General features: G+C 40.8%; 2 protein-coding genes across 3 annotated transcripts in view; one reads left to right on the plus strand and one right to left on the minus strand.

Annotated features, from left to right (window-relative positions):
* The first annotated feature begins 442 nt into the window (after window positions 1–442).
* Window positions 443–9,800, plus strand: LOC136020414 (alcohol dehydrogenase class-3). Its single transcript, XM_065691483.1, has 9 exons — window positions 443–566; window positions 2,853–2,954; window positions 3,875–4,016; window positions 4,625–4,712; window positions 5,536–5,755; window positions 6,316–6,576; window positions 7,386–7,521; window positions 8,426–8,564; window positions 9,507–9,800. Exons 1-9 carry the CDS (start codon window positions 462–464, stop codon window positions 9,529–9,531), a joined length of 1,218 nt encoding a protein of 405 aa, XP_065547555.1. The 5' UTR covers window positions 443–461; the 3' UTR covers window positions 9,532–9,800.
* Window positions 9,344–24,885, minus strand: part of METAP1 (methionyl aminopeptidase 1) — a 28,977-nt gene continuing 13,435 nt past the window's right edge. The window contains exons 4-12 of one of the 2 annotated variants that reach the window (XM_065691505.1): window positions 24,462–24,522; window positions 23,886–23,977; window positions 23,128–23,211; window positions 21,476–21,614; window positions 18,537–18,668; window positions 15,814–15,957; window positions 14,719–14,784; window positions 14,378–14,555; window positions 9,344–14,282 (exon numbers count right to left, since the gene is read on the minus strand). In XM_065691505.1, coding sequence (XP_065547577.1) covers window positions 14,395–14,555; window positions 14,719–14,784; window positions 15,814–15,957; window positions 18,537–18,668; window positions 21,476–21,614; window positions 23,128–23,211; window positions 23,886–23,977; window positions 24,462–24,522 — 879 coding nt within the window. In that variant the 3' untranslated portion in view covers window positions 9,344–14,282; window positions 14,378–14,394. Of the gene's footprint in view, window positions 14,556–14,718; window positions 14,785–15,813; window positions 15,958–18,536; window positions 18,669–21,475; window positions 21,615–23,127; window positions 23,212–23,885; window positions 23,978–24,461; window positions 24,523–24,885 lie in introns of both variants that reach the window. The other variant, XM_065691496.1, reaches the window with a different exon arrangement.

Consider the following 24,885-nt stretch of genomic DNA (forward strand, 5'->3'; position numbering starts at 1 on the left):
GGTACCAGCATAAACCTTCCCCCAGATTTATCTTTAGGCTTTCCCTTGCGTGGTTGATTTAGGTTAGATATGAGGACGTTCTTTCCTGTTAGGGTGGTGAGACACTGGAATGGGTTACCCAGGGGAGTTGTGAGTGCTCCATCCCTGGCGGTGTTCCAAGGCCAGGCTGGATGAAGCCTTGTGTGGGATGGTTTAGTGTGAGGTGTCCCTGTCCATGGCAGGGGAGTTGGAACTAGATGATCTTGAGGTCCTTTCCCACCCTAACTATTCTATGATTCTATGATCTCCGCCCGACCGGGGTTTGCAAGAAGGAAAACGCCGCAAGAGGCTTGTAACCGCCTGTGGGCGCTCCTGCTCCGCCATCACCGGCGGGCGCCGAAGGAGGGAGTGAAGGAGCCAGCCCCCATCCCCAACACCGCCCCACTCCGCCCCTCAGCCCGCCCCCCGCGCCAGCTACGCGCATGCGCCCCAGCGTGGGATGGGGCTTACTTCAGAGCTCCGTCGCGTCCTGTCTCCTTCCGCCGTGTTCCGCGGGGCCGCCGCGGGCGTGTGCCATGGCGAGCGGGGTGAGGCGCCGCGGGGCTGCGGGCGTGCGCCGGGCGCCGAGCCTGAGGGAGCCGGGTGCCTTCCTCCGTCCCTCGGCGCCGGGCGGCTTCCCGGGCCGTTGCTGGTTCGGTCGCTCCCGCCTGCGCCGTGCGGGGCGAGCGTGCAGCGCTCGCGGGAGCGGGGGCTGGCCTGGCGCGGCCTCGCTGCGCTCCTGCGAGCGTAAGGAGCGCGGGGCGGATCACGGCGCCGTTGTTAGCGCCGTTATTAGCGGGGCTCCGGCTGTGAGCGTGTGCGAGGCCGGCAGCAGAAGCGCCGCGTTGCTCCCCGGCGGGTGTTGCAGCCGGCTCCCGCGCGGGCTGCCTGGCCCGGAGGGCCCCGGCTGTGCGCTCGGAGCGGTGGCGGAAGAGCCCGCGGCAGGCTGTGAGCTGCGCGGGCCCGGCGCTGCGGGCGGCTGTGGCTGTAACCGCGAGGGAAGGGGAAGGGGGCTCACTGCGCCCGGCAGCTGCGGTGGGTGGGAGGTGGTCGGGCACAGTTCGCCCCGTGCACCTTCCTCTGCGGCTGCTGGGGGGGAGAAGAAAGAACGGGTGCGTGTTTGGGACGATGCCGCTTGGCAAACAAGCGCGATCCGCGAGGCCACTCGCCGGCAGTGGTGCCCGTACGTTCTCGGTGCAGCTCTCAGAACCATTGCCTGGCGAGTTCGCTGCTTCCAAAACACAATAGTCTGAACCTACTGACTACCGCTTGAAGTTCTGTGCAGCAGTTCAGTGGCCCAGGTCTGAGCAGGCTCCGTGGTCTCGCTTGGACAGGAGCAGTTTCTGAGCGGACAGGACAGCTGCTGTCTCTGCTGAGGGCTTGGTTTCATCTTGAGTGAGACAGAGACAGCTGAGCATATGTGTAGGTACAAGCAACCGAACCATTGTGTTCCTGTGCTGGTACATTAATAGAGAAAATGAAGAGCTTTAGGGGGTCTATAAAGGTGCTGGGGAGGGACTCTTCATTGGGGACCGTAGTGACAGGACAAGGGGTAACGGGTTAAAACTTAAACAGGGGAAGTTCAGATTGGATGTAAGGAGGAAGTTCTTTACTATGAGGGTGGTGAGGCACTGGAATGGGTTGCCCAGGGAGGTTGTGAATGCTCCATCCCTGGCAGTGTTCAAGGCCAGGTTGGACAGAGCCTTGCGTGACATGGTTTAGTGTGAGGCATCCTTGCCCATGGCAGGGGGGTTGGAACTAGATGATCTTAAGGTCCTTTGAACCCTAAATACTTTGTGATTCTGTGAAAGTGGTTGTGTTTTGGGTTTTTTTTTTCCAGTTATTGGCTTCAGTATTTTCAGCAAAGCAACAGCAGGAGCTTTGAATATTGAGAGGGCAGAAGATGGGGCTTTTCTGATACCCATTCTGAACAGTCATGGGGCCTTTATGGCTGTATGAGCTGACTGCAGTTTCAAAAGCCAGCTTCTGTAGAAGTTTCTGAATCATAAGTTACTGTTTCAAAATACGTTCCCAGATCTATAATGTTAGTTTTAGGAGGATCAGAACTTAACCCATAAAGAGACATTTCTCCTCTCTCTAATTCTATGTTAAACTAAGCTTGTGGAAATTCATACTTAAGGAATACAGTCTCTTGTGCAAGAATAAGTGACTTCATGAGAGGAGGATGAGGGATAGGTTGAAAATGAGTAAATTGTTTACCTAATGTTGGCTTCTCTTTCCTTTTGTGCCTTGAATTTAGATTTTCTGGCAAAATCTTTGGTATATTTAGAGATTAGGGCAGAATGCCCATACTGTGACTCCACAGTTAGTTACTGTGTCACATTGTCCTGGGTTCAGCTGTAGCAGTTCTTTTTCTCAGTAGCTGGTGCAGTGCTGTGTTTTGGCATCAGTCTGAGAACAGTGCTGGTAACACACTGATGTTTTAGTTATGGCCAAGTAGCGCTTACCCTGATGAAGTACTTTTCAGTCTCTCATGCTCTGCCAGGGAGGAGGAGCACAAGAAGCCGTAAGGAAGCAGAGACAGGACTCCGTACCCATTTTAGTGTTTAAGTACCACCTAAGCACTCCTGGGTTTGTTACAGTTTTTGCTCAGTAAGAGAGTGAAATCCCGATTTCAGATCTTGGTTTATTTATTATTTGGCTTCCTGAAAGCAAATGTACGGCAATTAAACCTTTGTGTTGAAATTATGAATTTCAGCTCTGGGATTCCTTCCAAAAGCCAGTAGTGTTCTCTCATTTTCTCACTTGGCTGAACAAGAATTGTTTTAAATGAACCATACAACAGATGTCCTCTTGTTGTTGTTGTCTTTTAGGTTATTAAATGCAAGGCTGCTGTTGCTTGGGAGGCAGGTAAACCTCTGTCTCTTGAGGAGGTGGAGGTTGCTCCACCAAAAGCTCATGAAGTTCGTATCAAGGTAATTATATCAACTGTTAGCTGTATACACTGTATTTTGGGAGACCATGTACTAAAGCTGAACAGTTTGTTTACCAGCAGAAGAGATGTTGAACAGATAGCATTAGTAAACTAGCATCTCAGCTGGCTTTACAAAGAAGGAAATTATGGTATTAGCTCTTATGTTTATGAAGACCACTGGGTTTCTATGAATGTGACTTCACAATCTGTTCTAGTGATCATGGCTAGTCTTGGGGATCAATTCCAGTTGTTACCAACTGAGCTTCTACAAGACATCTGAGCTTGGAACACCTTTGATCTTGTTTGGAGGCCATCAGCTTGTGACCTGTTGCAGCTGTAACAAGATGGATTTTACTTCAGTCAGGCTTTAAGTTACTGCCTGCTGAGCTGTGGTTTGGTCTCCTGTATTCCCCATACCCAAGTTTCTGGTTTGATCGGGACTTTGAAGTAGCCCCGTCTGCCCAAAAGTACACATTAAAGTGAAAATTATCCCTGTAGAAAGGGTCTGTGCATGGTGCTTAAGACTTCACCTGGATTTATGCAGTATTGAGAGGTCTGTGTGGTCTTTCTGGTCATTTTACCTTTGAGAGGCTAACTTCAAATCTGAGATGCCAGCCTACTTTGAGATGACTCCATGTACTGATTTCTAGCTTTAGGAAACTAGATGTCTGATCTTCCTGATCTTCTGCTAATTTCATGTCAGAGTTTAGTTGATGGAAATGAGGAAAGATGTACTATCACAACTTTACTTTTTCAAAGTAAGAAAAAGTGCCTTGCCTTGGCACTCCTGTATGTTGGCCATAACACAGACGCTGCCAAGATTGGCATATTTGCCCTGAATTTCTGACCGAAGGGAAATACTGAGATCTGTGCTACTATTCTGTACTTCAAGTTGCCCTCAGATTATATATTTCTTTGCAGATAGTTGCCACTGCTGTCTGTCACACTGATGCCTATACTCTGAGTGGTGCTGATCCTGAAGGATGTTTCCCTGTGATCTTGGGTCACGAAGGAGCAGGAATTGTAGAGAGTGTTGGGGAAGGAGTAACAAAAGTAAAGCCAGGTAAGAAAATATCTTACAAGTGTTACGCCTTCCTTAAGTGTTTCGTTACTATGGTCAGCTGTCAAATCGGGCCACTGAAGTGCTATATTACAGGAGTTATATTGTCTTATTCTAGTGTGTCTGCCTGTGAACGTTTCTCTTGTCTGTGAGATACAACACAGCTCTATTCAATGTGCTCTTGGTTTAATGCTTGAAAGAACCCACCATACCAATTTCTTACTTGAAATTATATGCATATAGTTAAGAGGTTTTGGTTTTGTTCTTTTTCAAATGATAGTTGTTAACTCTTGGTTTAATTGAAGGCTTTAAAATTACTAATCATGTCACTCGCTGTTGATTTGGGATTGTTTTGTTTTACAGTAACATTCCTATTTGTTCTGGAATGATGAACTGCTCAGGATCCGTTCAGACATGAGAGAAGTGTTCTAGATAGAACTCTCCATAAACAGTGTTACTGTATACCGCAAACTGTTCTTGAGATACAGAGGAGGTTTTAAGTGAACACGAAGTCACATAAAAGCCATGAAATCTTAGTAACTTAATTTTTTCCTCTTGCGTTGCTTGACTTGATCCCTAGCCCACAGAGTACTTTTTTTTCCTTTCCTTAGGGGACACTGTTATCCCTCTGTACATCCCCCAGTGTGGAGAGTGCAAGTTCTGTAAGAATCCTAAAACAAATCTGTGCCAGAAGATAAGGTCTGTATGCTTTTTATTTTGACACAAAGTATAGTATTTGTTTAATATATAGCTGTTCTAGTTACCTAAAGTAATAGACAGGGGTTATCTTTGGAGAGTAAGTCTCTTGAGGCATCATTTAGTGACTTGGAAAGTGTGTTTTTAGGGAGTCAGTTATGCACTATTTTACATTCTTTCCTAAAATGATTGCAGTTTTTTTTGCCCTTTAATAAATCTGTTTCTCTGTTTTCATGTATGTGAAGGTGGAAACTGCTAGCTTGTGTCCACAGCTTTGAAAACATAAATGCTCTGACTCCATATTTAATCCATACTTAAGGGAAGCACTTTAGGGAGGTAAGCTCTTGTGATTGAACACCAAAGTTATCAAGTGTTACAGAATCATACAGAAAGCTCTGTTTTCCTTGACACCTGCTGCCTAGCCAATTTCCAGCTCCCATTCTGGACGGAAAAAAAGCTTCCCAAACAAAACCCCCAGTGACACAGTTGGCTGGTGCTAATCAAGGGAGATGTACTAAGGGGGATGTACTGAAGGAGGTGAAGATGGGGTTGTGGTGCTGTGGCACAGGCAGCTAGCATTGGTAACCAGCAAGGTCAGCATGTTGATAAACTCAATTTCTTTCAGTGCTTCCATGGAGGAATTAACAGCATGCAGTTTTAAGAGTTCAGAATCTAATTTCTGTGAACTCCTGGGTTTATTGGAATTACTAAAAAATGACAGTGCAAGTGTGCAACTGCATCTCTGGTTTAGTTACTTAATGGATACTGTCTGCTGGGATATTGACTGCTTAAAATGCTGATTGTACTTTGCTGTCTTTGCCTTAAGAATTACTCAAGGGAAAGGAGTCATGCCTGATGGTACCAGCAGATTCACTTGCAAAGGAAAGCAGATCTTCCACTTCATGGGGACTAGCACCTTCTCCGAGTATACTGTGGTGGCTGATATCTCGGTAGCCAAGATAGATGCTGCAGCACCTCTCGATAAAGTGTGCCTGCTGGGCTGTGGCATCTCCACTGGCTATGGGGCTGCTGTTAACACTGCCAAGGTAAAGGCTGGGGTTGTCTCTGGATTTTCTCTGAAACTGTATCTGACCCAAAGTACACAGATAGCTGAGGGACTAGATTAGAACTGTAAACAAGATGTACCAAATTCTTTCTTCTTCTCTTCAACTTTTAGCTACGTTGAAGTTTAGCTAAGAATGTCTAACTTCTCTGTAAAGGCCAGAAGAACCTGATGTCCTTTAGAGGAAATCCAGGTAGAAGATTCTGCATCCCTTTTGATAGCAGCTACATATAAATTACTCTTCCAATTCATCTTAATCTTGCTGCAAGTCTGATAGTCTGAAGCTCAGGATGAGGCAGAGCTGGTAGGTGAGTGTGTATGAGTCTCAGGCAGGTTGTAGGAGTTGAGTCTTTGGGCAAAAAGAAAAGCTTCGTACCTAAAGAGCCTTTGGATGAAACTTCTGTATAGTTTCCCTTACCTAAGTGATAAAGTCTCATATTTGCTTTCATGTTTCTTTCATTATGGACCTGTTAACCTGTGTCCCCACTCATGTAGAAGGATGAATTTTCTGTGTGTTTCTAATGGTTTTTTTCTTATTCCTAGGTAGTACCTGGTTCTACATGTGCCGTCTTTGGTTTAGGAGGAGTTGGGCTGGCAGTTATTATGGGCTGTAAAATAGCTGGAGCCTCCCGGATCATTGGCATCGACCTTAACAAGGATAAGTATGCCAAAGCCAAAGAGTTTGGAGCTACTGAGTGCATTAGCCCTGAAGACTTGAAGAAGCCCATACAAGAGGTGCTGGTGGAGATGACTGATGGTGGTGTTGACTACTCATTTGAGTGCATTGGTAATGTTGGAGTCATGGTAAGTGTTTACGTCACAGTAGTATGTAGAGGGTGGGCACAGCTAGCTGCCACTTAGTTGTTCAGCTGAATGGCAAAATTAGCTGCATTCTTGTTACAGCAAACATGCCATACTAATTTATTTATTAAATAGTAATGATAACTGCTATGAATAAAAAGGTAATTTTAGATCCAATCCTAACTATGCAGTGAAAACAGATGCTAGTTCTCAGGTTGAAAATGGCACTTCAAGTTATAGAATCATTGGAAATGGTTTGGGTTGGAAGTGAGCTTGAAGCTCAACTAATTCTAAGCCCTCTGCCATGGGCAGGGAAATTTACAATCTTTTTTTTTTTTTCTTTCCTTAATGGGAATTCTTTGAAAACCTGAGTTTTCAGATTGAAAAATTAACAAAACCCACAACAAATATATTGTACAATGAACAGCAAAATCTCAAGGACCACTCAATATTTTCCCAGTTCCTCAGATAATGAATTTAACCTTTGGAAATGCAGAAGTACTACGGAGTGTAAGGCTAGGTTTTCAGGAATTCCAACAGCATTCCTAACTGTCAGTAACATTGTCTACACAGTCTCTGGTTACAGTTTATCCCAACTCCCAGTGGGAGTTCAGAGTGACTTTGGAAGCCAGATGGGATGTAAAAAGAAGAAAGTGAATGGAAAAATTAATGCTATTTTTAGTGTATTTATTGTTCCTTAAATACTAGTGTGGTAATGCATTAACTGGGGGAAAAGAAGCTCAACCTTATGTTGCCTAGACTGGAAAAACATCAGCGGTACATGCTCTGCTTTGTCCTACCTATCTGTGAAGAGAGCTGCCTTGGAAGCCTGCCACAAAGGCTGGGGAGTCAGTGTGATTGTTGGAGTAGCTGCTGCTGGTCAGGAGATCTCCACACGGCCATTCCAGCTTGTAACTGGGCGGACATGGAAAGGAACTGCCTTTGGAGGTAACTTTCTTTTTGGTATGGGGATGATTTATTATGGGTTAAAGCTGGGAAGAACATACCACCTTGCCTTTGCAAGAAAGCTGCAGCTGATAGGCTATTTGTAAATGCTGTGTTGACTTCCAGTATTAAGACTTTTAAAAGCTGATACTCCTAGAGACAGGCTACAAATAAACACTGTGATATCTCATATGTTTTGAGGAGAGCTATAGCTATATGCTATTCGGTACTAAAGGAGCACTGTAGACTGCTTTATCACCCAACAAAGGTTTGGTTCAGTTTGGTCCAGTGAAAGGACCTAGTCTTTGGGAAGATGAGGACTCACATAAACATGTTTGTGTTGCTGAATCACTAAGCAGATTGTAGGGCTAACGTGGGAATGCGTTATAAAGAGCTTTAAAATAAAAAGCAGCAAATGCTTGATCCACATTTTCTGTGTCAAACCAAAACCACACTGCCACTTTCAGAGCTACTGATTGCTCAGGGATTCAGTAATTGCTGAAGCTCAGGGAAATACCCAAACTTGATGCTATTATTACACTGCTCTTTCTCCAAGTAATACAATACTTAATTGGGTTATAAAGATACACAGAGGTGCTGACAGAGATGCTTCATGCATGCTTTCCTAGGGCCTTTTTTCAGGGCCGCTGTTATGTTGAATGCAGAAGTACCTAGTGAAAAGTTAGTGCACTTAGGTGTTTGAATAATGTGTGCTCTTGCCAGACCTAGCTATTGTCTTGCTTTCCTTAATGCCTGCCTAGAGCAGGAGGGACAAACATGTCACTGATCTTAGTTCCTTTTCATATGTATCACACAAGTGCCTACGTGAGATTGTATTTTTTTTCCTTCTGTTTTTTCTGAGGTGGGTGGAAAGGCAAAACACAATCGCGTGCTTTGTGTCTTTCAGGCTGGAAGAGCGTAGACAGCGTGCCAAAACTGGTGACTGACTACATGTCCAAAAAGATCAAGGTTGATGAATTTGTGACTCACACCCTACCTTTTGACAAAATTAATGAGGCTTTTGAGCTGATGCATGCAGGAAAGAGGTAATGTTTATAATACTGAAAGGTGCAGAAGACATTTCTTGATGAGGCACTGTCAAAATACAGGTTCCCCACTCAGTATCATGTTTTAAACAGGGAGGATAAAGGCTGACATATACCACACACGTTCATTCAGAGATAAACAAATACACTTTCTCTGAGCTTTTAGGCATGTGCAAAACACAGGCGTAGAGTAAAAAGGAAGCAAGAATTTATAATGGAATTACACAGGAATGTAAAGCTGATGATGGGGACAAGTCTGTTTTGGGCTTCCAATACTGTTAAAACATTCTTCCTCAGGAGACTGAAGGGGAGTTCACATTCATACATTTGTACAAGTCATTAAGGTATTATCTATTTTAGTTAAATAGTAGATTTCAGTATGTTTTCAAACTACTTGGGATAGATCACCAGCACAATCACTTGGAATACTCTGTTAATATGCTACTGAAATAGTAACTATGTTCTTTACCTCAATGTATTCCTATTTCAAGTAAGTCAGTTACCAGTAACTGCTTTTGTACTTTTTACACTTGGAAACACTGCATCTATGCAAATTTCACCCAGCAGCTGATCCCCTTTGCCAGTTACAAACTGCTTTTTTTTCCTACCTGAGCATGTCCTATGAAACTAATAATGGAAGTTATTTTAAATTCTGCAAGCAGCCAGAAGAGGGAATGTTCCTGAAAACTGACACTCAGAGTTTGAAAAAGCTTCCACTTTATCTTACTGGGGGAGAGACTATAAAAAAAGAACCCCAAAGATAACAAGCATTACCAACCCATTTTTAAACAGGATTTTTATTAAATATTATAGGCATAAGCATAACTTAATTCTTGAAAGAGACAAAAGTTAAAGTATGTCTCAGCAATGAAAGGGAGGGAAGAAAGGGGAGAAAATGGACTTACTGGTAACTCTTTTTTCCTTTTCCTTTTGCATCTTAAGCATTCGAACTGTTCTAAAGCTTTAGAACCAAATGTGGACCTTCCAGTTGACCAGCAACATGGTAACTCTCCTTTTATAATGGAACTTCTGAGAGAATCACAGAACCAAGCAAATGAAAACTCCCAGGGACTAGGAAGATCTTGTATTTTAGGGTGAGCATTCTGAACGTTAAATAACAAAAACAATCAGTAACCACTGAATAGTGTTATATAATTAGCACTGGTTGTGGAACTTGTTCTGCAAATTCAATAGTTCCTAACTCCATTAATTGACTTAATAAAAGATTATTTCTAAGCAGTGTTGGAATTATTGAGCAGTAAGACTCCAACTATGATTGCTGTGTCTTGACTGTTTTCCTCTAATGATTTTACAGTATATGTGTACATGACAGAGCATTCTTCAGCAGCAGTAGGAAATTATGTGCGATTCATTTCTCTAGGTAGTCTGCTAAGCACAGCTGGGTCGAGAAGCAGCACTGACGTGCTGAAACTGTACTGAGAGAGTGGCAAGAACTCCTGACAGTTGTCAGGCTTTTGAGGCTGCTCTAGGACTCCCAATGATGTTCCACCCAGCTCTACCTTGAAGCCAGCTGTACAGCAGAATGTGGTTGGATGTGTGACCTAAGTGTCCAGCTGTACCCATGTTCACTTGGGAAGTCCCTATTCTGCCTTATTACAGTACCTGTAGGTAGGCCTGGTGTAAAGGTGATGGCACAGACTACTCTAGTCTCTTGCCTTAGTGGTGTCCTCTAAAACTTTATTCAGTGGCAGTTTTGCCATTTCCTTAAACGTACTGGCACAGTTGAAGCAACCTTTGCAGCCAACACTGATAAACAGTGTGGGATTGTTACCACTAGTTAGTCAAGCACAGAATGTTACTATTAGAGCAACAGTCTGCTCTCAACGGATGCAGGGGAACAACAGTGAAGAGCATTGTTTCATAAAGGCTTCAGGGTTTTGTGGAATTACTTTGGTTGTTTTTGTGGGTTTTTTTGGACGGGGGAGGGTTAGATCTTAATGTTGGAGTTGCAGATTTTCTCCTTAACTATAATTGAAGTGATCTGACTGGATAAAACTTCCTTGAATTGAAACCTGGAAGCAGTGCCACACATCCAGAAAAACACAGAGGAACAGCAGAAAACAGACTGTAGAGGCAGAAAGGCTATCCAGTTAAAGGGAAGTTGTAACAGCAAAAGTCAGTGCTTTTCAATGACCCAAGGACACTGCTTAAGAGAGAAGTTTCTTGTTTTCAGGGAGCCTTGTCAAAACAACTCTTCCAGAAAACCCCGAATGCAAAGGTCTTATTAGAAGAAATTCCCTCTCAACACTAACAACTACCTTACTCAAGCCACTGCTATACAACTAGGACAATTATATCTTTCCCATTTGTCATTAGCAAGGTATCCCTAGAGCATTCTAAAAATAGTTGAGGGAGCTGCTTTTCTAACTTCATTTTAGACAAGGTAAACAACAACATTGATTCCTGTGACTGTCGTAAGAACTCAATCCTGAGCAACCAGAAGAGAACCAGGAACATGAGCCCTCCACCACAGCAGTGAAGTGTCAGTACCTTATAGCTAGAAATGCTGGCTAAACATTAGACAAATCAGCAGAAACTTGCTGTCAAGCTGTTCCAGTGAGAGTATTCTCTAAGGTGGTATCAGCAGAATATTAGCTCAACATCTTAACAGAACTACTCCCAACTGGAACTAACATATTTAAAGTATTTATACTATAACAGTTGTTCCTCTAGGCTGTGCAGACTAGATCAAGAACATATAATCATGTTGTCTGCATTACATTATTACTTAGAGAATCTGCATCTTAAGAGTGGAAAGCTAGTCTTGTCATACCAAAGTAACAACAAAAGACATTTGGTAATACCAGACCATTCAAAGACTTACAAGTTCTTCCCAGCCTGAAGAACTGATGGCCCAGCTGTTATATAGCTGTTTTCAGACTACTTTGTCCTGCAAAGTAGTTTCAATGGAGCATGTGTGAAATAGTCTCTTTGAAGTTGCTCAGCTAGCAACAGGACTCGAAGTCAAGAGCTTGTACCCCATTCTTGGTGATCAGCAGACTGAACTGTACCATCTGTAAGGACTTCAGTGGGCAAAATGTTTCCACCAAGATGCAGCTTGTTCCCTCTCCTCATCCTGTTACTTTTATTCATAATTGGCTATCGAATCTTCTCTCCTCCAATATTCATGTCAACTTGCAGAAGCAGCGTGAAGAGTTTCCATACTCTCTTACATGATAGTAAGGGGAATATACTAAGAGATTGCTTCAGAACTAATTGCAGGAATGTGGTTGGTTTTCTTGCAAAAGTGTATACAATTTATAAAAATGTCATTAGAAAATAGGGGTTTTGTTTTTTAAGTGAATAGCAGCTTCTGTAAGAATCAAAACCAGGTAATTTCCCAATCCAGTCAGTACAAATCTAGTATTTTCAAGCAGAGTTTCAGCTAGATAGGTGAGAAATTACTTTCACAATATTTTAGAGCAAGTTTTGTTCTCCAGGCTGATGTGCCATCTCGTGTTGAAAAACCTGGTGTAGATGCTGACTAAACTTTCTACTTGTTTAGAAATACTGCAGTAGTATGAACTCAGTATAAACAATTCTCACACTATTATTTCAGTTCATAGGCAAAAACGCATAGCCTCAGAGTTTACCTGTATTAAAAACGTGCAGCGTTAAATGTGGTTGTATTGGTACAAAGACAAAGAGGTATTCCAGTGGCACACATGCTGGTTTAAGGGAGATTTTTGGCTGGTTGCATGCATATACCATTAGGGCTTGCACTAGTGCAAGCAAACTTGGATAATAACCAAGAATGTCACATCTGGGTTGGATCACAAGAAGTTATTTCTGTTAAAAGCAGCTGCAACTTTTATTTTATAGACCAAAAGTGAAGCCCCCCCCACCCCGATCATACATACACATATAGAAAAGGCAAGACCATTGTAACCATTCAATTGAATGATATGGTGGGCAAACCTTCAGGACAGTCATCTCCTCAATACATTACGTCTCATTCAACACAAGTAATTCCACTCAAGTACTACAGTCTGTTCTGTTAAAATCTGTACACACACACACGCACACACACACACACACATGCACTCCTTATGCATCAGTTCAGGTCACTTTACTGCATAATTAAAAATAACAATAAAGGTAATGAAAACATTGCAATGATGCTCTTACAGCAACAGAGGTCTGAGGCACTCAGGGCAGAGAAGACATTTTCTGGCAAATCTGGTATTTGGTAGTACACAAGTCCAGTTCTGTGACGCACTAACCCCCTTCCCCCACCTAAATTCTGCAGTGCTAAGGGGAGCCGAGGGTATGCAGTACCTCGTGCTTGGGTCTAATGTGGCAACAAATTCACCAGACACCATGTAAAAGGTGTATTTTATGCCCATGATTGTGTGATTTAATGTCTGCATTGGTTTAACTATTTCTTGCATTACAGTGGTGTAAGACTAAGTCTGCAACGGGGTCTGAAACATGTTTCATTACAATTCAGAAGAAAAAATAAATTCCCTCAGCTGAGACATCAAGGATGGTGGAAAGGACCTAAGTGAGTATGGGAAAAGAAAGGGTACAGAGAAGAGAGGCTTAATCAATCCATAGCCTTTAACGTGACAGTTTCCAGCTCATCATTACCCATGAACAGAAAATAAAGGGAGATATATATATATATATCTATATATATATATATAGATATATAGATATATATATATATATATATATATACTCACACTAACATTGTCCACTCTATACCCAGTCTGAGAAAAAAAAAAAAAGATCATTTTCATAGCTGCCCCCTAAGCGTTCCCAAAAGCATGAAACTCACTTAACTGAGGGAGGGAAAACCACGACCTGTTTAGGAGTTACCAAACGAAAATGAATACAGCATCAAAGGTGTTTCATTTGCTCACAGACTTGTTTTGAGTTACGCATCGACTCGTTTCATTGCAAGTCTTGCAAATCCCACACCCCACAGCTATGTGGGGGTACCTTTAAAAAAAAATGTCCCACAGCTCACATGCTCGGGGATCCCAAGAATCTTGGGATCTTTTTGGTACTTGTTTCACTCCTTTACCTAGGCGAGTCTGACGCATCAGCTTCACTGAGCTTTTGGAGCAGGACTGCCTGGAAATACTGCTTTGCTGAGAAGCAGCTTATTCCAGGGAGCTGCATATAAGACAGAATTTATTATTTTTCCCTGTAGAAAGCCCATACTATCAAATCTCCAGCAAGAGAAACAAGTCCTGCCGTTAGCAGTGTGTCACCTAAGTTGCAATCACCACAGAGGCCATCACAAGGGAGATGGGAACAGAGATAAAGGTACGGGTAGCCTATTCTTGTCAACATGCATGTGTCTCTCCCTTCTGCCCCCTTCTCAAGTGATAAACAAGGCCCAGCCTATTAGAACAGTACCTCCAGAAGCAGGAGCAAGTCTTTGGAACTAGAAATGCTTAAAATCTCAGGTGCCACCCGCATCCCAAGAGTGACAGGGCACATTGAAGATGTGAAAAAACCTGGATCCCAAAATGTCAAGTCCCAGTGGGAAAGGTTACCCACACTTTTCTAGCTAATATCATGGCAGTAACAGAAGCAACTGTGGGTCTAATTGGAAGAAAGGTGCTAAACAGATAATTGAAATAAAAAGAAAAATACAGCATGAGTGTTGTAGGTAAAGCAGGAAATTCCTTAAATTCTTCTCCGCTTTCCTCAGGTTCTTCAAGATATTCCTCTTACCTACAATCACTGAGAACAAAGTAAATGCTGAAACCTCTATTCTGTACTCTTAAAAAAATGCATAGTACAGAGACACAAAGAAAAAAAGGATCATTCAGCTCCACCTGCTCAGTCTAAACTCTCACTGGGACATGAAATGGGGACGAATACTATCCAGCCGCCGTGTCAGGATCTCACAGCCTGTATCGGTGACCAGGAGTGTGTGTTCAAACTGGGCAGAGCGCTTTCCATCCCTTGTCACTGCAGTCCAGCCATCGGGCCATGTCTCATCTTGCCAACCACCTGAAAACATAAATGGTGACTTTTGGACTGGTTTTAAGTAACAGACACAGTTCCCCAAAGAGAAACTAAAAACCTATCAACTGTACCGAATAGAACCAGCATCCTATTCCATCACTACTGAATGGTAAATAACAGTAACCAATTCACTGCTAAATTGGCTCACCTTCACAGATCATTGGCTCAATTGTAAATACATGGCCTGGCTTCATGACTCCAACGGCCTTATTTTCTGCAAAAAAAAATAAATATTCAAGTTAGAAAAAGCGATCCCACCTTAGTTAATGAATGAATCCTTGTCCTAGAATAATACAGCAGGAATACTGTGAAGTCAGAAAAGCTCTTCAGAGATGACCCGCTCACTTGTCCATTTTTAATCCTACATTAAGGTCTCCCAAAGTATTTTCCTTCTCCCCCTCCTCCCACACCACAGTATTTACTCAAGGAGTTTGAAATGAATTGCTGTCTTTCTCTCCAATAACTGGAGTTCAACTCCAGTTCTATGAAAACACTGAACAACTGCAGTACAGGAATTTCTGCAGACTTCCACGATGAAAATCATCATTAAAAAAATCAATACAAGTAAGAAGCACTTAAGACAGTCAAAGAAGGTTTGGAACTTTTTAATTTGCTTCCACTGAACCATTAACTCAAATAAATTGTCCAAATATGATCGTGGTTAAGTAATCCTGTGATGCCATTTATGAAAGACATGCTGCCCCCTTGTTACTCTGCATAATGCGGTCATAGCAGCGTCAGAGTGAAAATACTGTATGTCTTTAGCAAACACAAAAAGGCAGAGAATTCCAAGGCATCCCGGACAGTAACACTAGAAATTTCCAATGTGATATACACCAAAAACGTTTATGTGAAGGCACATGAACTGATGCAGAGCACATCTCTGTGAGTGTAGTTTGACTGAAGAAAGGCTTCAGCCCCTTTCAGAAAGCCTTTTACTTACATCTGGAAATGGCATTAAGATTTTGCTTAGGCCTTCTAAGGATAGAAACACTTGCCCGTTCATGTCAGACAAGGATGTTTAAGGGATTAGCCGAGAACTCAGGCAAAACCATTGAGCGCTTACCCAGTACAGATGAGAGCTAACACTATCCGTTAGTGTAGGCACAAACTGTCCAAATATCTAATAAGTTCACCATGGTAGCATGCTACTTTGTTAGAATAAGAGAAAATAGTAAATTGGAGGCATTCAATGCAAACCACTTCTTGTCTACAGGACAGCTCAAAGGGAATGAATACTCACTGGCATAATGTGGCACGTTAGGGGCCGTATGGAAAAGTTTATGGATTCCATGCCCACAGTAGCTCCGAACCACTGAAAATCCATTTGCCTGAGCATGTTTCTGAATAATGTTTCCTAGTTCTCTGTACCGAACACCAGGTTTCACTGCAAAATTAAAAGAGAGACAGATGCAAATTTACAGAGCTTGCTTTCAACTTAACTAACTAAACACCACGCAGGCCAATATCTCCGTAGTGCTTATGGCTTGTGTGGCCATCTGTTCTAGGATGCAACTTCCTATCATCACTTAATCCACCAAGTACAAAAGTGAGTGCAGTAACGCGGGAGAGGGAGGAAAGCGTCTCATGTAAACGAGAAAATGAGAGAATAAGAAAACTCCTTCACAAGAACACTACTTTTTTCCTTTTGTCGATATAAGTGCTCATATATTAAAAGGACATTGAAGTTTGAAACTAAAGACAATGAAAGGCTTTCAAAATCCCTGCTCATTGCAGGCGGTTTGGGCTAGATGACCTTTGAAAGCCCCTTCCAACCCAAACTGTTCTATGATTCTATGAAAGTACTTAGTAACTTCTCATACTAACAGTTGCAGTGCTTTGTTCAATGAATGCATGAACTCTACTTCAATACACACTTATCTCTCTACTACTATGTGAAAAGTGTACACAGATCAAGAGGAAAAATGATTATACCTGAAGGACCAAGAAGGGGAAAAAACAAAATGGGTATCTCTACTCTACAAGATTTTCAGGGGCAACATTGCAGCAAATAATGTTCATGTGCAGGGCTAACTTTTAGGAAGCCTTAAAAGTTAAAAGAGTTTGAAACGAATGAAAACTGTGTGAAAGAAATCACTTTGAGCACTTGGACAAGGGAGTAATAATGCCATAAAAGTAACAATGCCTCCTCCATCAGCCCATGAGGATGCATACCAAAAGCAACCTTGAGCCACTAAAGAACATAAATGCTATTTCAAGATCATTTACAGCTCCCTGAATACATGCTGCTCCTTCAGGAGCCAGATGTAGTGTGGTTACATGGAGCATCTTAAGCAGAGCTCACATACACAGCTAAAACTCTGTAAGAACAAAGCCACTTAGTAAAATTCTCTGCTCACTTAAACAACTACAACTCAAATCTGTAAGCTGAATTTACAGAAAATAAAGAAATTTAGATTACTGGAATGTGCATGCTTTTCCCAAAATAATTAAAATAAAACAACATAGTGAGAAAGACAGGAAAAGTCAATCTGTTGTTTTGATGCTACTAGTTGTGAAGCACCATCGTCTTCAGGCCTCACAATATCAAGCAACTCATCTCAATGCAGCAAGGAGCCCTCTGCTTCTCTCTCAAAACTTTCCTAGTGATAGTTCTGCTGGTACAGTGCCAAGAAATTAAGAGGATTTAAACAGGGGAGAGGCAACCCTTTTTAACAGGCAGGACACTTGCTGCCAGAATTCCTACTAACAGGGAATGTCTAACACCCATTCGAACCTGTTACAGCATCTAGAAAGCTGGTGAAGTTACACCGAGAATTTAACTGTTATTATAATTAACACGAAGGTGGATTTCTGTCCTAGTTTATACATCAGGATATCAAAGATAACACATGTAGCATTTGCTATAAGAATAAAGTACAGGAGTAAAGATAAACATTACTCTGATTTAGCTCTGAGAAACAAAGTGGCTATTTTAGAACAGTAATCCCACATAAACAGGTAATTTATGTTCTTCACAGCTCAGCTCTGCAGTACTTTCTTGATCACACAATGGATACTCAAGGCATCATTCACACGGATTTGTCTTCTCAGCTTGGCTAGCCATCTCCAAATTATTAACCAAAGTAAGCTACTACAGTTTTTGGGTTTTTTAATTTACTTTTGATTAAAGTTTAAACTTTAAAGACTTCAGACCTAGCACCTTAAACTTCAGTCTTCAAAGGCCTTGAAGTGAGTAAATTTTACTGGGGATTTTAAAAACCTGAGGGTATAAAAAAATAAAGAAATACAGATAATACAAATATTTCCAGGCACTTGGGAGACTTCTGGTTTCTTTTCTCCATTTGTGTAAGAGAACATAGTATATTCCTTTGTGAATGAAGCTGAACATGACATTCTCTAGCTACCTTTCTATCTCATGGTATGTCTCAGTGAAGCTGCCCTGACATATCTAAGCAACAACTGAAGTTCTGCGGGTACTGAAGGACAGCTGTCTTCTCTTGCATAAAGTTGGAAATGAAAAGCTCATAACTAGCTTTATGAAATAACCATCAGGTTTGGAAGGGACAGATATGTTTAAATATTCAGAGAGGTTTTTTGCCTTATTGGCTCATTGTGCAACATTGTTCAGATTATCAAAGTAGGAAGCCATACTTTGATTTTCCAAACACACTTTGTTCTTCGTGTTCTCTAAACAACTTGGTTCGAGGATGTCTTATTCATCTAACAGTCTAAAAAGGCTGTTTCCATTTAAGTATCATCATATGTGGATCAGCTGAACATCAATTACATTTTCCTTGTCAACCCACATTACAAGTAAAAGTTGCAACACCACCCACAGAAATGTGCCATTTGAAGAATCACTGTATTATACATCATTTACTGGTGACACACACTAACACTTCTGTGTCCTACAACAAAAGTCACTCCCCATAGTAGCAAACAGGAGCATTCATGGTTGAGAACTGAAACCAAAACGCTCCAGGCCCTAGCCAAAGGGTTTACCTGCATCAATGGCCTGCATTAGGCACTCGTAAGTTGTTTGGACAAGCCTCCTTGCACCCTCATCGACTTCTCCAACATAAAATGTCTCGTTCAGATCTCCATGGTAGCCATTACGATAGACAGTAATATCCACTGCAAGGAATACCAGAAATACTGTAATATTAGCACTGTATTTCTCACTTCGTCTCTTGATTTGTGAAAAAACTTCTATGCATGTTTAGAGGAGTTACACCTTTGCAAAAACTGTAATGCTAAAACCCACTGCTTCCAGCCGAAAAGGTAACATTTGTTCAACACTGAATACACAGCAACTTTTCCAGTAATATTCTTGACTAAGAAAAATACACTAAATTACTTAGAACTTTTTCTTTTCTTCTTTCAATAGAAAGAATTTACGCATTTAGTATCAGGCAAACAGGAAGAATGAGAAGGGCATGCTTAAACAACCAAGGTTTAGAAGAACATATAGTAAGAGTTGAAAATTATGCTGCAGCAAAACTCTTGTTAGCTTTGTGTATAAAGTTGGTTGTAAACCAAAAGCGATATAACTCAGTCTTGAAAAATAGCAGCGTAAGTAATTTCAATGAGGAAAAAAAAGCTTTTTTAGTTTAACTCATTACAAAAAAAGAAAGATGTGCTTTTTTTGATTAAGAACATCCATACAAGATGCTTGATGCAAATAGTCCTTTTACAACACATGGGAACAGGCTTACCAATTTAGACATAGCCGACAACTATTTTAGTACCCTGTCTTTTATAGCAGACAAGTGAAAAATTAGTCATCAGATATAGCAAACACAAGCAAAATATTCTAGATTTGCATATCAAGTTGACTTCCTGTGCTAGAGTGGGTATTTCTGTATTTATCAGGCTTTTGTCAGTAGCCTGGTAAGTCTAATAGCTGTACCAAAACCACTAGCCCTCACTGGTACATAGCCATGAAGGAAACTCTACTGGGCAGTAACACTTTAGGAATATGTTATATGAGCCCCTTAGAGAGACCAGTACAGCCTTGACAGGAAAATGTGGGGAAAAATCATTGGTGTCAGCAATAAATCTGTACTGCTGGCAAATGTTTAAGAATGAAATTAACACTGCAGAAAACCAATCCTGCCTGCTGTGGATGCGTGCTCATACAGGGTTACACTATACTCACTGCAGGATTGTGTGGGACTACTATTATCTAGTAACTAACAAACAGGACCCTGGTAGCTTGTCCAGGTAAGTTTCCTGTGAACCATCTATCAGAGCTCCTTCGCACAGTGTCCAGAATACTTGCTGCAAAGAGGCTGTCTGAACAGGACACGTGATTATGAGACTTTCTCTTGACATTACCAGATTTGGCCAGAACATCTCACTCACTTGCAGGTATATGAGCTTTGTTTTAGAATCTGCTCCCAGGGAACAGTATGATTAAATGTTTTGATGCCTGCTTGGAGCAGGGTGTCAGACTGAACATCACCTGCCAGTACCTTCTAGATGACATTGTCCTGTGATACGAAAACCTGTTTTGGACTCTGACATGGCCACCTTTTGCTTCCAGCAGGCTAGAAAGTTTTAAGTAAAGAGAAATATGGGCACTTCCCTCTATTGTTCACTAGGCACATTCCCTCTGAAGTACTTTTTCTATCTCCTTTGAACCCAGTTTTATTCCTTACTGTAAAGTGGCTTTTGAGCCACTTCCTTACAAAAAGGAGCCTACAAGACTTGGAAGCCTTTTGAGCCAATGGGGAATGGATGTTCTACCCATAAGATGTGGACCATTTTGTAACAAGACCTACTCAGCTACAAAAAAGAGTAAGCTAGTTGTTCTTCATCAAAAGAAAGCAGAAGGCTCAAAGCTTGGGCAAACACAGTCAAGGCAGGGATGTGAACAATGGTATGACTAAACCCCCTTATAAAAGGCGTTATATACAGCCTTGGCGTGCAAATAGTGGAGAGGTAAGGCACCTTATAGATGAAGCTAACCTAGTAAACCCAGCTAGGCTTCTCAGGCTTCCAGCAATGCCATAAAAATTGGCAAAAATAGAGCTGTGCAAAGGCACCATCTTTGAAATTAAAAAAAAGATAAAGGAGCCTTGGCCAAATGGTTACATGAACACTACAACTCAGAGCTATCAACCTGACCTAGAAATGGGCAGCAATCATGAGGATCGTTCTGAAGGGACTTAATAGCTCCTATTGCATGTCAATACACACCCAATATCTGACAATCTAAAAGAATTCCAACCTGCTTCTAGAGGTAGGCCAAACCTCAGGATACACTGGGTATTTATTTACACGTAAGAGAAAAGCAAACCAATGCAATAAAAAAAATGCAAATGTTTCTACAAAACCAAAGTCATTAGTTTTTAATGACAAGCAAAGAAAAAATGAATGTGGAAACAGAAAATGGTCAAGCAATTTAAGTATTCCTTACCACCCAAGAAGGTGTAAGTACCTTGGGTACCATGAACAAAATGCAGCTGGTACTGTCAGGTCATGAGATGCTCAAGAAAAGTGTATGTTTTTAATATGGACCTATACGTCACCTCACCATTAGGATCCTTACAGTCATGATAGTCATCATGTCTGTAGCAAAATCTTAAGGATCTAGAGCCATCTAGTTAAGAATTCATGCAGAACTAATCCCGTTCAATAATTCAATATAAATTCTATTCACTATTTATGCAGTCTGGAACAACTGGAGCCTAGACCACAACTGGAATACTCAGGTAGTATACTAATGCACAGATCAGGGTAGAAGTATCATAAAGCTCTTAAAATAAACCAAACTTTTTGAATTCTTTTATTATTAAAATCATTGATTTAAATATATGAAGAACAGAGGTTAATTTGTAAATGAGAACAAAAGCCTCTGGCTAGTGAAACCTCATCTTACTGCATGGTTTAACTGGATAAAGGTAGAAATGGTGAAGGTTAATTTTCACAGCACTTACCATTAACTATATCTCCCTCTTGCAATGGCCTCCTGTCAGGAATTCCATGACAGATCACTTCATTCACTGATGTACAACACGACTTTGGGAAATTATAATAATTCAGAGGGGAAGGATAGCAGTTCCTTGCGATACAAGCCTAATTTAGAAAATACACTTTACATTAGTCAGTTCTGTACAAACAGATGCACAATGGCTTTACAGTAAGAATGACAAGTTAAAAAGCAGTGACCCTTGGAAAAGAAGATTCTTCAAGCATTTTTTTAACATTACACTATTTTTGTTACGCCTTTGCACTTCTTACCAGGAAGGCAATAAAGAGTTTTTGTTTCTACTCATTTTTATGTTCAACTACAAACGCTAAAATATTCAGGTCTAAAATAATGCACAAAATACTTATCCAGCTAAAAAACCAAACCATTTTCAATGACTTTTTAAGCACCTGGTCTAAGTACCTTTGAAAAACACACAAGTTAGACAAAGTAACATTTACCACCACTCTTTCACCCCTACCTATGAGACCTTAAGCTGCATCTTTTACACTCCCTCTGATAACCTTTTGGGGATGTTTGCAAAACTGATACATACATTTTATCCATACTTCTATATACATACATTTTATACATACTTCTATATACATATATCTACAAACTCTTGAGACATACTGAGCAGTTCTGGAATACTGTGTTAACTTTTTTCATTAAAAAAAAAAAAAGTATCATTTTAAGACTGCAAATTACCAATTGGAGAAATTGGTCATTGTCAGCCATCTGCCATGCAAAGGTTTCCAAAAACTGCTGAGGAGGACTAACACCATTTAAACTACTAGCTGCCCACATTACACATTATGTATAAGTAAATAGTTTAGGGTTTAATGCAGTTCAGCCAAAACCTGTGGCCCAATCAAACCAGAGTAAGTTCTTTATAATCTTGGCTCAACAGCTGCAAAGGCTTATCTGCATTTCTGTTCTAAAAAGATCAGCAAGCAGAAAGCTCTCTAACAAACTTATCTATAATCACTGCCTTCCTCACAGTGCACACAAGTATCTCCAATTGTCAGTTGACATGCCGCACAGAGAAGACAGCCAAGAGAAATAAAAATTACACAGTTTAAGTATCTATGAATAGTTAAGCGAGGAAAATACTTGAATATATTTAATTTCAAATGTTTCACTGGACTGGGTTTTAGTTTGCGTGACTGCATCAAACATCTTGCATCAGTTCTCTCTGAGCCTCCTCACTTCTGATTCCCAGTCATAAATAATTAACCTTTCTCCTCTGTACGTCTTACCCAGCACTGCAGAGGAGAAAACATTCATGGCCTACATGTGATGTTCTTTATATAATGGTATCTTTGGAGCAAAAAGGTTTAGAAAAAAGAAAATTGTATAATGTTAACCAAGAAAACAGGTGAGGAAGCAGAAAGAACCTGAAGCTGGAAATCACAGGAGGAGCTGATACAGGGAAGCACCCAGGAGTTCCTAACTCATTTTGAACCTACTCATATTTCTAACGTCCATACTCCAAATTGGGAAACAGTTCAAAAAAGGTAATTCATGCAACTACAAAGAAAACCATGCAATACCAACACAAAAATAGAGAGAGAAAAGAAAGCACTTATAAATGCTGGAAGAACAATAAAATAATCTTACTAAATGGACAGCGTGATCAATTTCTTCAGTAGTTACTCCTGCTTTCACCATCATGGCAGCAACATCCAATACTTCTCTAGCAAGCTGCAAAAAAAAGTACCAGTTTAAAATAAGACCAAGACCACTTCCTAGACAATTAACTGTCAGTTTTCTACACCACCATCAAGAATGCTAGAAAAACTGGGTACACTTGGGCTCTACAAAGACTTTCAGATGTTTATAGGTTATATTACTAAGCCACCCCTCTGAGATCTGAAAATACTCCGACTAAAATTTGGACCACAATTACCTAGGATACCATAATCTTAACTCGGACTACCTGAATACATTTCAATGTTTGACATTAAGCCCAAGAAAGTGATTACAATTGAACAGCAATTCTTCAAAAATTGTTAGGGATAAGACTCTGTTTTGCCTTTTAGTTTTTACTTAATACTAACTCTGAGGGAAAAGTTCTGTTCTCATTTATGCACAATACAATATATTCTTAGCAGTAACAACATTTCAGTCATGTTATCTCACTTAGTAACAAAACAGATAAAAGTTTTATTTCCGCTTGCAAAACAGTTTATTGTGAATTGGTAGTGACAAGGACGAAAAAAAAAAAGCAAGAAATACCTATTTTCCCAAACTATTTTTTAGTGCTGAAAAGTGCTTTAAACGTTTGTAGGGTCAAATGTGCTGTCATGAACTGGTAAAATCACTATGAATTTCTGAAGAATAAAGGCACTTCACCATGAAAACCGAAGCCCCCTTACCCTACACACTACTCGCATTCCTTCTATATCCTCAGATGTGAGTATTTTTATTTGAGAGGTTCCTTTTAAAGCCTGCTCTGATTCAGACATTCCTGAAAAGAAAAAAGGTGGAGGAGAAAAAGAAATAAATAAACCACGTTATACAGAGGAGTGATTGCCACACATGTCCAATCAAGGAACTTACTTGGCTTACCAATGGCATAAAAGTACATACATTCTCACTACAGACTAAAGTAATGAACCCACTAAGTCAGAGCATTATCATCATTATCCATATTAATTTGAATTCATAAGCCTTCCACAACATTGTAATGCCTGCATGTGCTCAGGATGCCCGTTCACTTACTGCATAAAACCATCGTGTCTAGTTAGTCATAACACAGCCCTGAAAAAAATCAGACTTACAAGGAAATTATTCTATTCATAGACAGGTATTTTCTTTCTTAGCTACTTTGAGAAGAACAGATAAAAGGTTCCCTTCTCCAGTGTCTCCTTCATGCTTTAAAGGCTCTTCAATTAAAAGAAAAACAGAAAGCAAACAATGATACTCTATAACTGTGATTTGCTTTAAGTTACCTAGCGGGTGATCAGCATAATCCGGTCTCTGAATATAACTTGGCACAGGTCTCGTTGGCGTCTAGACAGATCATGATCAAAGCTGGTTAGGTTGCATGAATACTTATTATAGTCACAAAAAACAGAGACTCATCCAGCAAAATTAAATACAGTGAAATATGGCTAACTACACTAAAAAAGTTGTGAAGTACGCAAACACTCCAAAATGCATCAAATTTTCTTAAAGATTCTCCTGTTACTCTTTACTTCTTTCATATTATACATCCTCTAATAGCCAACATCACAGCTTTGGAAAGATCAAACTTTTGTGTGTCAAGTAAATGAGATTGGTTTTATACCGTATTATCCTGTTACACTATGGTGTTTATTATGCTACTTTCCAGACGGCAAACACACTGGTTCCAAAGGCATCCTTTCTCTCTCT

The sequence above is a fragment of the Lathamus discolor genome, chromosome 1 (genome assembly GCF_037157495.1).
Source record: "Lathamus discolor isolate bLatDis1 chromosome 1, bLatDis1.hap1, whole genome shotgun sequence".
Taxonomy (NCBI): domain Eukaryota; kingdom Metazoa; phylum Chordata; class Aves; order Psittaciformes; family Psittacidae; genus Lathamus; species Lathamus discolor.